This window comes from Sylvia atricapilla, chromosome 16, assembly GCF_009819655.1.
Source record: "Sylvia atricapilla isolate bSylAtr1 chromosome 16, bSylAtr1.pri, whole genome shotgun sequence".
Lineage (NCBI taxonomy): Eukaryota > Metazoa > Chordata > Aves > Passeriformes > Sylviidae > Sylvia > Sylvia atricapilla.
The window spans coordinates 3,494,264-3,509,329 of NC_089155.1; the positions used below are offsets into that span (position 1 = coordinate 3,494,264).

A 15,066-nucleotide genomic window follows, 5' to 3' on the forward strand; every position below is an offset into this window, starting at 1 on the left:
CAGAGCATGAAAAACCTTTAGTGAGGAATGAATGCAAACCATTCATTCGAAGTCTCATTCAAAAATGAGACTTTCACCATCTCCTCACCACCACCATCACCACCATGTTTTAACCTCAGCAGTGCTACAAGTTCGAGGTGGAAATTGTGTGTTTGCAATTTTAAGTGGTGATAAATCTTGGATCATATCAAAAATTAGTGAGCAGCTCACCTGATAAAGAGAAGTTTCTGCAGACTGTCACTTCTCAAGGACAAATGTGTTTTACAGCAAGTATGCTTCTGCCAGATAATTAGGGGAAATGCAGACGAGAGTTGTGTGTCTGACGGAGTTACCCTCTGCTGTTGCTCTCAGAGGGCTCTCTTGAAAATCGTATCTGTAATGGATGTTATGGAGATTTGAAAGAAAATTTGAAACATGCGACTTTTTATCTGCTTTTGATGTTACATTCAGCTGCTTTCATCTCGGAGGATAAAAGTAATTGAACAATAATCCCAAAGAGAGTCAAATACACAAATCAATAAACTGCTCTCACAGGAGAATTTATTTTGATGAGCACACTGGTACCTCACACTTCCCCAGGCTCTGAGGTTTCCATTAGGTGGTCTTGTTCTCTTTAATACAGATAGTGTGTGCCCTGATTGGGAGCATAAACAATGAATGAGGCAGATCTGCTCGTTGAGTCTCACCAGACAAAAACAGCTTTCTGCCTCCTTTGAGTGACATCCTAAATCTTAATTGAGTGTTGAAAGCTTGGCACTGTCTTTTTATTTTTGTGTTCTTTTGGGAAGTATAATGAAAGCCAAGGGCTAGTGCTTCCATTAGACATAGTGACAATGCAGGCTGTTGTTAGGCAAGATCCCTCTGCCAGGTGTTTTCCTACCTTGTCTGTGATGGATAGAGGAATTTTTCATCCTTTGTATTCCTTTTCTCTGCAGTGCTTTTCAGTGATTCTGGTTTTTTGTGGGTTTTTAAAATCTGTTATGATTTATTCTTCTGAACTTTTTATGTGCATTCTTTAATAAATCCAAGGACAGGTCAGGTTGGAAAAGACCACAGGGGCTCATCTGGTGCCATCCCCTGCTCAGGCAGGGCCAGCCCAGAGCACAGGGCACAGGATTGAGTCCAGAGGGCTCTGGAGCATCCCCAGGGAGGAGAGCCCACAGCCTCTCGGGGCTCTGCCCAGGGCTGGGCACTGCCCAGGGCAGGAGTTGTGCCCCTGGGCAGGGGAATGGCTGGGCTCAGCCCTGCCCGGGGCTCTGGGGCCATCGCTGGGGCTGGAGCAGAGCCTGGGGCTGCTCTGCCCTCCCTGCACACGGGGACAGACATGGGGACACCAGGGACAGACATGGGGACAGACATGGGGACACACAGGGACAGACATGAGACAGACAGGGACAGACATGGGACACACAGAGACAGACATGGAGACACACAGGAACAGACAGGGACAGACATGGGACAGACATGGGCACACACAGGGACAGACATGGGGACACCCAGGGACACAGAGGGACACCCAGGGACACCGAGGGCCCCTCTCCCTGGGGCTCCTCTCCAGGCTGAGCAGCCCCAGCTCCCTCAGCCTCTCCTGGGCACAGAGATGCTCCAGGCCCTTCCTCAGCTCCAGGAGCTCCTGTCCCTGCTGTGCTGAGCACCCAGGGCTGGGCACAGCACCCAGAGGTGTCCCCGGGGCTGGGCACAGCACCCAGAGGTGTCCCCGAGGCTGGACACAGCCCCCAGAGGTGGCCCCACGGCTGGGCACAGCCCCCAGAGGTGTCCCCGGGGCTGGACACAGCACCCAGAGGTGCTCCCAGGGCTGGATCGCCTCCTTTGATGTGCTGTCGAGACCTCAGGAGGTTTAGGACAATTTGGCTGTTCCAGTAGTGCTCTCAAAGCCACAGTTTCATCAACTTTAGAAGCTCCTTCTGCCAGACCAACATGTAGAACTGGGAATATTTTTATTTTTTAAAACATTTGCTGTTGAAGAACACAATTCTGAAGGAACATTGGGAATTTCTCTTGCAGGTTGCACAGGCATTAAAAGAACCCACAGTTACAAATGAGAGAAAACATGTCTTCGAGAAGAATGCTTTTTTCTGCTGCTCAGAATAACTGAACAGCCCCGTGCCTGTGTAGAGGAAGCCTCTCTTTACTCACTATTTTGATTACCTTATTTATTTTTATAGAGATAATTTATGTTTTGTCAGGATCTAGCTTCTGTGTTATGCTGAGTCTCCTCCACTTAGTCCATTTGAGGATAACAGCAAAGCACACTGAGGAGGAGATAATCAAAATAAATGCGTGTACGTGTTAGTAAAACAAACAGTTAAAATAAATATTTTATTGCTGCATAATGAAATAAATTTGTAAAATCGGATTTTTTACTTTAGTTTGGCAAAACCCAAGCGGTTTACCTGCTTTCTTAATCTCACTTTCATTAGCATATTTAGTTATGCTATTGTATTTAATCATCAAAATGCTCAGTAATGTACATTTTGTTCCCAGCCACGGAATGCCACTGCTATGTGTATCCATGATAGATGTTTTTAATAAAATCAGTAATTACCCTTTATTGTTCTTTTAAATTGTTATTTTTTAAGTGCGTTAGGGCACAACAGGTTTGGGGTATAAAAGAAAGCAAGCCCTCATTTTGCCATTTCATAATATAATGAAAAAAAAATTCCTTTAAATAGATGCTAATAAACCTTTTTTAAAGAGCAGTGCTTAATTATCTTGAAGTTGTTTACAAGTGGAGCTTTGGCAGCTCAGCTCTGGCTGTGGCAGTGCTGGGGCAGGTGGTGAGAAGGCTGTGCTGGCACTCAGGTCCTGCTCTCCACAGCTCTGCTTCCCATGGGCCCTTGGCCAGCACCTGGATTCGGGCTGGGGCTGTGACAGGCAGATTTTATATCAAATGGAGGAGTCCAGATAGATCTGGGATCCATTTAAGGGCGTTGAGGTTGTTTTAAACTTGTTTTGTTTGGTTCTCTTTAACAAAGTGAAAGTCTGAGATTAGAGGATGTTTTATGGGATTTGTAATGTATCAAATATTTTCCTGTTTTATATATATTTTCAAATCTCGGGTGTCTTTCAGGGCAGAATTCTAAGTCAAATTTGCAACTGAAACTAAACCAGATCAATAAAAATAAAAGAAGAAGAGGATTTGCAGTTCAGTGAATTTAAATGATTATGTTAGCTGTGGAGAGAGCTCAGTCCCTGGCTTACCTAACCACATACTCCATTATCTAACTTATTTCCTGTTTCTTCTATAATAGTGGCAGCGTTCCTCCTTCTTTATTGCTCAGAAATGCCCTAAAACAGCCTGTTTTAGTTTATCAGCTGTAATGACACCTCATTCTTTGTGCATGGTTTGGGTGGTAATGATTGAAGGCCTCACAAACAGGTTGTTCTCTGCTGATTTTATTGTGTCAGTCTCACTCCTTTCTTCTCTTTTCTCTGTTGCAAGTCTTTCAGAACACCCATTTCTGTATAATTGCCTACTTTCAGCTCTGTCTGCACTGCCTTTGGACCACTGATGATATCTGAAGTGGTTTAAAAGAAAGTAAAAATTAGATCCAAATTTTTGAGGAGTTGTTCTTTCCTCCAGAGAAGGGCAAAACCAAAACACTTTCAGAGCACTGCAAGACTGGTGAACTCAGTTTAATCAGTGTTTTCACCTGCCATGTCTGCAAAGGTCTTCACCCCACATTTTGGCTCCGAGGCAGCGGGATGGGGTGGGCAGCCTGTGAGGGCTGTGGGGCTCAGCAGAGCACCTGGCACAAGAGGACACGTTGCATTTCAGGGATGGACAGAGTTGTCCATCACTCAGAGATGTCTGTGCACATGACAAGGCTCTGAAGGTGTTGGTGGGACAATTCCTCTGCCAGGATCCCTTTGAGGAGATGAGCAGCACACACTGTGGAGGAGTTTACCCTGAACCACCACCCACCTGTGAATTTTGCATTGAAGGGAAACCTCTGGATTATTTTTGCTCTGTTTGCCTTGCTGCATTTTTTCACAGTAGATGTGGTTCCCTAGGCCTGTTTCCTCCTGTGGAAATAAAGGGAGGAGGATGAGGAATAGGGAATAAAAGGGAGAGAGAGAAGGCTTCAGCTTTTATCTAACACCTGGAATGAAATCATTGTTGGACACATTTCTGTTTGGTTTTCCATCTGTAGACCAAGAACACTGTCTTTGAAAAACACAAAGGAAACCTTTTAACTGCTGGTTGGGGGCCAGGCTGGGTGAGGCTTGCAGCACCCTGCTGCAGAGGAGAATGTCCCTGCTCATGGCAGGGGGCTTGGAACGAGGTTATCCTCAGGGTCCCTGCCAACCCAAGCCTTGCAGACATTCTGTGATTATGACTTTTGGTGCTGTTGCTTGAAAAATGGCCACTGTTTCAATTTATTGTGGGAGTGAAATATTCTGTGCACTTCTCCACCACTCTGTGATGCTGCCAAATTTATATTTTGTAACTAAAAACGAATTTAAATTCCTCCTGGGCTACAGAGAGAGGCAGTACCATGCTGGTAGTTGGGAGCACACAGGTTTTGGTTCTGTTACCAGCTACCAGTGCACCCAGTTTTCTCTTTATCTCCTCCCAGTCTGCCATGGGGAAGGGCTGGGGACTTTACTAGGGTGCCCAAATTCTGGATGGCCTCTGCTTTGGAGTGACTGACGGATGACCTCAGGGTGGGTGTGCAGAGAGGAAGGCAGAATTCATAGTTACACCTGTTTTCTCTCTCTTTCTGTGTCTGAAAGTATCACTTCAGGATTCCCACAATGCTGCTGCTCATGCCACACTCCTTTTTCTTCCCTTTGTGCATTCTCAGTGTCTGTAACCTGCTGCTGGGGAACAGAATTTAATCAGTGCACCGCTAATAAACTCTGCCTCCTGCTCTCCACAGGGTCAGGGCACACCCGCACAGGGCCCCAGGTGAGGAGGCACATCTCCACTCGCCCTTGTGTCTTTACTGACAGCAGCAATTTCTTGCAATTAGGCTCCTGCAGCAGGTATTTAACCCGGGGGCAGCAGCTGATTGTCTGTGTTTAACTTCACTCCTCGATTGGAGCTCTGTGTTCAAACCCCGGCGTCCCCCCACGGCTTCCTTTCCTCTGCTCTTCCCCTGATGGAGGGTTACAGAGCTGTGACAATTGTTATTGATAATCTAAACCAACCTTTTCTTTTCTATGCCTCACCTTCAGAGAGAGGACAGCAGAGAACAAAACGAGCTCTGTGACACTCAATAAGGAATGAGCAGAACTGGCCTTAAAAGTCAGCTTTTCTGTGAAATTCTGATGGCAGAAAAAGCAGTCTCTGGACATTGTTTGCTCAACAATGTCTTTTTACCTGGACTGAGAACACAGATTCCACTGAAGGATCACTGGAGAGTTTATTTTATTCAGGCAACTTAGAATCATCAAGTCATTTAGGTTGGAAAGCCCTTTAAGATCAAGTCCAAGTGTTGACCCAGGGCTGCCAATCCCCCTATTAAACCATGTCCCCAAGTGCTCTACACCTACACGTGTTTTAAATCCCTCCAGGGGTTGTGACTCCAAAAGCTCCCTGGGCAGTCTGTTCCAACACCTGACCATCCTTTCTGTGAAGAATTTGTCCTCATATCCAGCCTGAGCCTCCCCTGGCCCAGCCTGGGGCCGTTCCCTCTCCTCCTGTCCCTGTTCCCTGGAGCAGAGCCCGATCCCTGTCCCCTCCTGTCAGGGAGTTGTGCAGAGCCACAGGGTCCCCCCTGAGCTCCTTTTCTCCAGGCTCAGCCCCTTTCCCAACTCCCTCAGCCTCTCCTCATAGGATTTAAGCTCCAGACCCCTCCAGACTTGCACATCCCAAGGATTCCAGAAAGGTTCCTGGCTGCTGTTTGCTGCAGCCCACCAGAGTAATGAAAGGTAGCAAAGCATCAGTGGGTGATGAGGTATTAAAAAACGCTGTTCAGTCCTTGACTTTGATGTGAACGTTCAAAATGTAATTAATAGTTCAACCAGGCTGAAATAAAAATACAGCATTTGCACAGTGAAATCCCAGAGACTGCAATTTTCCTTGCGTGGGTTCAAGACTCGTTTCAGTAGATCTGTGGCAGCTGTTTCATTGCTTAAGCTTCTTAAGAATTTCCTTTTTTTCCCCCAGGCTCTTAGGACACATAGGAAATTTTACTTCAAGGTACACAGTTTACACCAATATCTGATCTCTTGAGTATTCAGATTGGGCTACTCTGTTTCTATCTTGTTTTGGATATCTTTGCATAGTTGAAGCTGAGATAAGTATTAGCAGCTTTTATTCCACTAGCCAAGTGCAAAGTTACTACTTTTCAGATATTTTCTTGCATTATTTGGAAGCTATCATTCCAAGAATACAAATTGAGACACTTGTCCTGTTTCAAATATCAGCACTACCAGAGAATAGTACATAATCATAAATTTTCCTTATCTTTTAGAAGAGAACATTATGAAAAAGGTGATGTTGGACAGGTCCCAGGAATAGGAGCTACAAACCTTTTGAGACTGGGCACTCACAGAGCTAACAGGCAGCAGGTATTATACGGTAGGACCACTACCTTTTAAAAACAATAATACAAAATCTCATCCTGGAAAAGGAGGTTTCAATGGCTTCTGCTGTGGAGGAAATCAGTGTGGCAACAGGAAAGCATTTTCAAAATTATATAGTCTCAGTATTCAGAAAAAAAAAAATATAGAAACCAAGAGACAAAAACTGGAGACAATATAAAGCTTTCCAGGGCCAGCTTCTATTTGTTTATTTAATTCCAGTTTGGTTTCTTCCTCTCTGAACCTAAAATTTAAATAGTTTTAACTTGCTTATTCTCCCTCTGCTTAAAGATCTAGGTGGCAGGCAGGGGCACCTCAGGACATGGGTATTTGAGACCTGGTTTTGGACTGTCAGCCCGAGAACAGATGGTTCTTGAGGGAAATGGGGTGTAGTGGGGTCTGCACTATGGGTTTTACCTTCTTGCTTTGTAACCAAACTCATCTGTGCTGCACAGGCTGGTTACTTGGTCCAGAGACTCTTTCAAACTGTGTGTGTGTGCTGGAGATCACAGCATTTCCAGCAAAGTTTGGAGCAGAATTATGACCTTGTTGGGAAAGGAAAGGAAAGGAAAGGAAAGGAAAGGAAAGGAAAGGAAAGGAAAGGAAAGAAAAGGAAAGGAAAGGAAAGGAAAGGAAGGAATAGGAAGGAAAGGAAAGGAAAGAAAAGAAAAGAAAAGGAAAGGAAAGGAAAGGAAAGGAAAGGAAAGGAAAGGAAGGAAAGGGAAAGGAAAGGAAGAAGGAAGGAAGGAAAGGAAAGGAAAGGAAAGGAAAGGAAAGGAAAGGAAAGGAAAGGAAAGGAAAGGAAAGGAAAGGAAAGGAAAGGAAAGGAAAGGAAAGGAAAGGAAAGGAAAGGAAAGGAAAAAAAGGAAAGGGGGAAAGGAGAAAGGGAAAGGGAAAAATGAAAGGGAAAGGGAAAGGAAAAGGAAAAAAAGGAAGGAGAATCCTCCCTAACCCAGCTTTGGGCAGATGACTTGGTGAGGTGATGATCAGATTGTTCCTTACTCACAGGTCCAGTCAGCACATCTGACATCCATTAACTAAGCACCCTCTCTAATTGCTGTTTCACGCCGTAACATGACTCATTTAAAACCAATAATTGTAATAAAAAAATAAAATAAAGGCAGTATACCATTAACATGGTGGTGAATTGCCATTTTCAGCTGTCTCATTGCATTTCTGTGAAATGTTTCAGCCACATGTTGAGTTAGGCTCTGCAGTTGAGTACTTGGTGTAATGCAGAGTTCAGCAGGGCAAATATTTGTATTTGCCTTTTTTTTTTTCCCTTTGGATCCGTCTTGGATTGAGGCTTGGGATTACCTTTACTGTTTAGGAAGCTGTATATTTTCAGAGAACCATTCTTATATTGACCTAATTTATCTGTACAATTCACCTGTAGAAACATAAATTCCGGAGATTTACAGAAAATGAATGCTTAGCACCTCAAATGCTAAGTATATATGTGCATATTCATGCATAAAAATGTCCTAATTTCTAAGTTAATTTTTTTTGTTTGATACAGAGTTAAAGGCTCACTTTTAAGTGGTGTTTTCTGGATGCTGAGGGATTGACACAATTTATAGGAAAACCTAAACCATTTGCTAGCTTTAGACCTCTGGTCTTTTAATATCCATCCCGTTTCCAAAGTGTCTGCACATGTGTGCAGACTACTTTCCCATTGCCAGTCCTTAGGGGATTTTTAGCAGTAATACAGAATATGCAGGTTGTTAAAATATATTTTCTGCTTATGCATGAGTAGATTGAAGTCAGGGGGGCTGGTGCGTGTGCTTTACTTGCAAGAATTACTAGAAGGGTTTTTGCCACTTTAATTATCTCTCAGAGAAGTGTCACTGGTATTAAAAGTCCTTCCAACTTTTTTGTTCCCATGAAGGCATTTTTTTTTCATAGGTTGAAGTCGTTAGAGACTATGAGAAGTGGGAAGAACCCTGAATTGTCCTATAAATTAAGAAACTTTATGTGAAATTACATATTTTCTGATTGCCTTGTTGAGATATATATTGAGCAAAAGAGCAAATACAGGCTGAAGAAATGTCAGATAAACAAACTGACATCTGTAGAATTTTTATGGTCTGACTTATCTCAAACACTGATTTTACTCAGTCATCCTTCATTCTTTGTATCTACATGTCTTGTGGCACATGCATTTATATTTTATATAAAGGGCAGAGTGTAGTCAGAGCATTTGAGTTAGGCTGTTAAAAATAAATTAAGGAACAGCAGGTGAAAATGATTCCTCCACATGAATATTCAAAGTGTACCTCAGCCAGATACTCTAGAAAGAATAATAAAAAGCAAAGAAACTTTGATGGGACCAAGGCGCGGAGATGATCTGAAATTAAAGTTTTATTGGCACAAGGTTGAGATGACTCAGAAAACTTACTCAGGAGTGGCAGGATCTGCCTGTACACCCCATTGCAGAACATCCAGGAGTTTAACAGATGAGGGGATATTGGGATGTTGGAAATCCAGCAGCTGATCCCTTAGTCTTGATCCTTTCACTCTGGGGCCTCAGTGTGAGCACAGTGGGTTTGGAGGTGGCAGGAGGGTGTAGGGGCCATGGAGCTCAATTCAAAGCTTGGAGACTTGAATTTATTCCTTCTCCATTTCCTGTGTGTTTGCATCACTTAGGGCTGGACTCACCAAGGTCATTAAGCACTGTCAAATAGGCCATCAGCTACTATTATTTTTTAATATTTTTCTTTGTAAGAATGAAGAAAGCTCAACTTCCCCACTCCTTACCTGATGGAATCTTGTTGCCACCATTGGATTCAGTGAGATTTCACAAGATTCAGGAGCACTGTTGAGGGCCTCGTGACAGTAAATTTCCAGGCAAAACTCAGGAGGCAGAATGCAGTTGTGGATCCAGTGTTCATTTCCCTGTCACTCCATACACTGTCCAGACAAGAACATCCAGAGCTGTGCAGTGCTGAGACAGTCCACACATGGAAGGAAACGTCTTAATAGACATCTGCCTTGATTAAATATTGTGAAAAATGAGCTTCACTTTCCTGGTAAAATTTAAAAAATTTAATAAAAAGACAGTAGGAGACAGAAATAAAGCAAAGGGTTAAAATGCCAGGTGCTTGGCATTCAGCCAAGAGCACACCTTTCATCTTGGAGCTATTCCTTAGTACCTTTTCCATTACATCAGCCTGTTGCATATTCATAGACTATTATGCATATTCATGTTTTTCCAGAACTGTTTAGCATGGCCCCTCCTTGGGCCTGCCTTTTCAGAACATGTTTCTTGGCTGTGGTTTCCTGGTTGTGGTTTTGTTATCATCTCCAGTTTGGGCTGTGCTCCACACTTTCTTCAGACAGCAGGTGCTGATAGTTGGCATATCAATGGCAGGGTGCTCATCACATGTTCACTGGATGTTATCCCAACCAAACAGACAGTTCTATAACTATATCAGCTCCCACTGCGACCATGCCTAAGTTTTTGTTAATAGCAGAAATAAAAGCAAGGTTATTTTAACATTATACATATGGCATTCATCTTGTTAGGAATATTAATCCACAAACGCCAGAGGTTTATGTCCAGAAAGGAGACAGAGGAGTCCTTTGACCTTATTTAAATAAAGGGAGAGGCCATGGGGCATTTCCCTGGGGTCTCTCAGATTTTTTGAGGATGCAGCCTCCAATTCATCCCAATTTCCCGGCCACATTTCCCTCTCTTTTTCCCCATTGGCTGAGGTACTTGAGAGGTACAGACTGCCCAAAGTGCCTGATACCTAAAATTCCCCTTTAATGTATAACTTCCCTTTTAATTTTTTACTTCTTACAGAATTTATGGGTTTCCCCCATTATTACTTTTCTCTTTCAATATCCAGTTTCATTTATCAGCAAACCTACAGTTTGTTTGTAAAAGCAAATATCTTATTTTCCATTCATAAGTCAGTGGGATCCTTCCCACTGTTTCTTTTATCTCTCAGTGCTAGTTTTATCTACCAGCAGACCCACTGCTTGTGGAATCCTCTCGTTTTGAGGAGGCTGAAATCTGATGTTACTCTCTGTATGTTATCTCCTCCTTTGACCCAAATCCTAGACTCCTCCCCTGCAAAATGGGAAGAGCCTCTCTCAGGTAACTGTGGTCTGTCCTGCCAAGGCCAGACCTTGGGTATTATGTTGAGGGGCTGCAGGGATTCCACAGCTGATACAGGTTAGCACCTGGCCAGAGTCTAATAAACCAAGTGTAAATGTATCTATCTGTGAAGGTCCAGCCTTTGCAGAGAAGTGGCTAAAAATTAATTTCAGCGAGGCTGCTCTTCAGAGGTGTTTTGTAAAGCAAAAGGTTTAATAAGGAAAAAAACCAAAATAACAAACGTTACAGAAAACAAATGGTAAACCGGGCACAGGTGTCTGAGAAAACCCCAGGCACCCTGGTAAAACACTCCAAAAAGCCTTTCTTTATTCTTTTGTGCTCTTTCCTAAATACTGAAGGTTTTTGGAGGGGCAATTTTGCTTGCTGCCAATAAGATCACCAAGATGCTTTGGTTACACTCTAAGAGTCCAATCCGTGCCCTTGCACTGGCACTGAGTCAATTACATAAGCGAAAAACATAGCATTTTCTAGTTAAACTTCCTGAAATGTCTAAAGGTAAACTGAAACTCTTTCCCTATTTGGAAACACCTGCTGGGGGTGTGGGAAACGCATTCCTACACACAACCACTTGTTTGTAAAGACAAATCTGTATGTCATTCCCCTCAATCTTAACATTTGCGAAAAGCCAATATAAAATACACATTTTACCGTTGTATTTGTAATATGTAAGCTATGGTGCCTTCTTGCCTCAGCCAGCCCTGGCACCAGTTAGGTGCTAGGTATGATTCAGTGTCCTGAGACACACACAGCCCTGTGAGCCTTGCCTTGTCAGGAGGGACAGCGAGACTGCGGCAGGAAAGAAAGAGGGGACTCAGAAGAAGGTACAACTGAGTTTATTGGAGCTCCTGGCAGAGGAGACATCACCTCAGGGGCCTCAACAGAGACCAAGAGCACCCCATGACAACACCTCTTAAGGGTGGGTGGAACAAGGGGATGGGCTCTGCCTTGAACCAATCAGGAGTGACATGGGAGTGGCCTTGGTTGTAACAGACAAGCACAGTGACCAATTACGGGAAGGTAGGAGGGGAAGACAGGGATCCTGGCCAATCACTCGAGGCTCTCCCTGGAACTTTCCAGGTGCAGAGAGGGACTCCGGAGTGACAGACGGGACAGGGGGGTACATAACACAAGACTGACAGCTAAACTGCAGAATGGGAGAAACCAAAGGAAGTGGAGAAAGAAGGGTACATGGAATGAACCATTACAGAGAACAAAACACTAACAGAACAGGAACACATCAGGTAAACCCAAAAACCCACTACCACATATGTGTTGATTTGTTCTATAATATGTACTCATTTACACGTATTTATTTTAATAACACGTATTCTGCAGTGTAACCAATGTAACATTGTGGTTTATTCCCCCTCCTGCCCGCAGACCCCGTGCACGGGCCGCAGAACGTGGAGGTGGTGGACATCCGCGCGCGGCAGCTGACGCTGCAGTGGGAACCCTTCGGCTACGCCGTCACGCGCTGCCACAGCTACAACCTCACCGTGCACTACCAGTACGTCTTCAACCAGCAGAAATTCGAGGCAGAGGAGCTCATCCAGACCTCCTCCCACTACACCCTGCGCGGGCTCCGGCCCTTCATGACCATCCGCCTGAGGCTGGCCCTCTCCAACCCCGAGGGCAGAATGGAGAGCGAGGAGCTGGTGGTGCAGACTGAGGAGGACGGTGAGTTGTTGACTCTGTTGTGCACTACAACAACACAGACTCTGACTTCAGAAGGCTGAAAATTATCCTTTTATTTTTGGGATGTGCCTCTCTTTTTATACTGTTCTACACAGACCAATTTGATTGGTGACAAGAAGACAGACTTCTTCAATCACATTGGTCAGAGCAGATGGACATCAAGAACAAGTCGCTCCTAGGGAAAAAATGTAAACAAAGTTACAGTTACAAACACACTTCTCTTATTTACAGAAAATTCCCTGGGAAAAGAATTACGGAAAACCAAAACATCTCAGGCATGAAACCAGGACTACAAGTTGTGGCGTGTTGGGAAAGATGAAAGTTTACAGGAAAATTTTACAGATATGAATGGTTAGCAGAAGGCTCTCTGAATGTAAATCCTGAAAGCAGAATAGAGATAGGAGCAAGTCTTGATATAGAAGAATAAAAATGTCTAAATTAAGGATTGCTGAGCCAGTTGTTAATGGACAACTAAGAAGGTGAAGGTTATGTCGAGTTGGAAAGAAGTTTTATAGCTAGAGCAAAAGATATGTTGAACACAAAGAAGATGTTTTTAGCAAGCAAAAAGAGGTCTCAAGAAAAGCAAAAGATACTACAGGCAAACAAAAAGCATGTTTTTACCAAGTAGAAAAAAGGTCTAAGAGTTTTCCACTGCAAGAAAACTGAAAAACAACTTTAAGCTTCAACTGTAATTATGATAGGCTAGAGGTAAATTAAAGTTATTGTCTGTGATGCTGATTGGGTTTTATGTATTAAGATGCTCAGCAAAGAAAACTACATAATGCACTGTAACCAGAGCTAAAGTGGCTTTAGGTTTGGCCTATAAGCTGATGCTGACAGCTTTAGGCTTGGCTCTGTGACCCACAGCCCAGGACTGCTGTGACTTCAGTCTGTGGAATAATCAGCACCTTTAAAGAGCTGCCTGCAGTCCCCTATGTCTCATTCAGGCTCTTGCAGTGATGGAGGTGGTTGGGTGGGTTTTGAGGGAAGACTTGTCTTCAGGTGGTAAATAACAACATAACCCTCTGTCCCACAGGGCTGGTGCAGCTTCTCTGGACAGTGTGTTTGTTTCGAGTGTAAAACGTGTAGGTTTAAATGATTTCCATTTCACAGCCATGTTCTTGAAAGAGCAAAGGTCCCTGAAGTGCTTGGGCATGACAGACATCAGTCTGAGCAGCTGTTAAAGAGCTCTAGGTTTAATTCTTCCTGTTCTGAACCACTCGGCAGCTTCCTTTATCATATGGGCAAATGCAGTCCTGGTATTTATTGATTTTTCTTGTGCCTTCACACAAAAGAAGGCATTCTCAAAATAATGTGTAGATCCTTCCTTTCCAGAGTGTAGCTTAATAGTGATCTTCTGGGCATCACATTTTATAGAGGTCTCAGAAGCAAAATTAATTGTGGGTATAAAAGAATGGTTGTGTATATAACAGAACAGTTTTTTAGAGGAACTGATGGAAAGCTTCAAAGCCTTGTTATCCCACCTGAGCTATTTCAGACCAAGGACTGAATTCCTCTGCCTGGGCTGTAGAAGTTGCTGTCCTGAGTTTCTCTCAGCTGAAAGTGGCTCCTCCAGCCCCATATATCACATGGGGAGACACAAAAGGATGGCAGATATTTCAGAAAAACAAGCAGGGTTTTTATCAGACGGGCTTGGGAGTGCATTTGGTTGGTCATCTCCCACAGCATTAACATTTTGCTGGAGTAGGTGGATTTTTGAGCTGGCCTTGTAGCTGTAATGAAATATAAATCTTGCATTGTTACTTTACTAAGCCAATCAATCTTTCCTACTGATAAAGGTGTACAGCCCTGTAGCATCTCCATGCCAAGGTGCAGTCTGGCTGTTTAGGTGGAGAGTTCTGCTGTTGTGTGGGTGAAGAAGGACAAATTAAATTCTCTGCTGCTGCTCTGCTGTACTGGAATAAAATCATACTGAAATTAGCATCATATTTTCATGGGTTCTGATTTTATTTGTCACTTAGTGGTAACATTAGGGTATTGTTATTTGAACCAAAAGTTGAAAAATAAGCCTTTCACATTGATAGTAGCTTGGTAATGGTAGTGCCTTGAGGGATTTTAATTTTTAATTTTATTTATTTATTTTTAACGCTCAGATTTCTGTCTGGTGGCTTTTTGGTGTCTCATGTGTGTGCAGCTGGAGCTGGTGGAGTTTTTAACACAAGTTTGTTGGGGTTTTTTTTTTTTTCCCTGCAGTTCCTGGACCCGTTCCCTTGGAATCTATCCAAGGAGGACCTTTTGAAGAGAAGATCTACGTTCAGTGGAAGCCTCCAAATGAGACAAATGGCATCATTACACTCTATGAGGTGAGAAGAACAGATTGTTTTCAAGGAATACGTGCCACAGGGCCCTTTTCATGTGTGTTTAAACTAATCCTGAGCTCTGAGAGATCTCAGCAGGTGCTAAAAGAAGCCTGATTAAAATAGATGAGAATCTTCAAGATAGTCTGTTGCTACCACTGAAAAAATTTCCCAGTTCAAAAAAAGAAAGATTTCTTTCCAATATTTGTGGCAAATTGAGTGCCACACATTTCTCCACGTCTCAGGTGCTCTATTTCCTTCTGCAGTAGATCCAATGTCTGTTTTTTTTTTTTTTTTTCTTCTTGAGGTAAAACACTGCTGGGTTTTATACTGACACACTGTAACTGATTCCTCTTTGCCTTCCACCACTCACAACAC

At 43.4% G+C, this 15,066-nt stretch overlaps 1 protein-coding gene across 1 annotated transcript in view; it reads left to right on the plus strand.

Annotated features, from left to right (window-relative positions):
* PTPRT (protein tyrosine phosphatase receptor type T) overlaps positions 1-15,066 on the plus strand; it is a 452,620-nt gene that overhangs the window by 283,237 nt on the left and 154,317 nt on the right. The window contains 2 exon segments of the mRNA XM_066331046.1: positions 12,056-12,352; positions 14,585-14,694. Coding sequence (XP_066187143.1) covers positions 12,056-12,352; positions 14,585-14,694 — 407 coding nt within the window.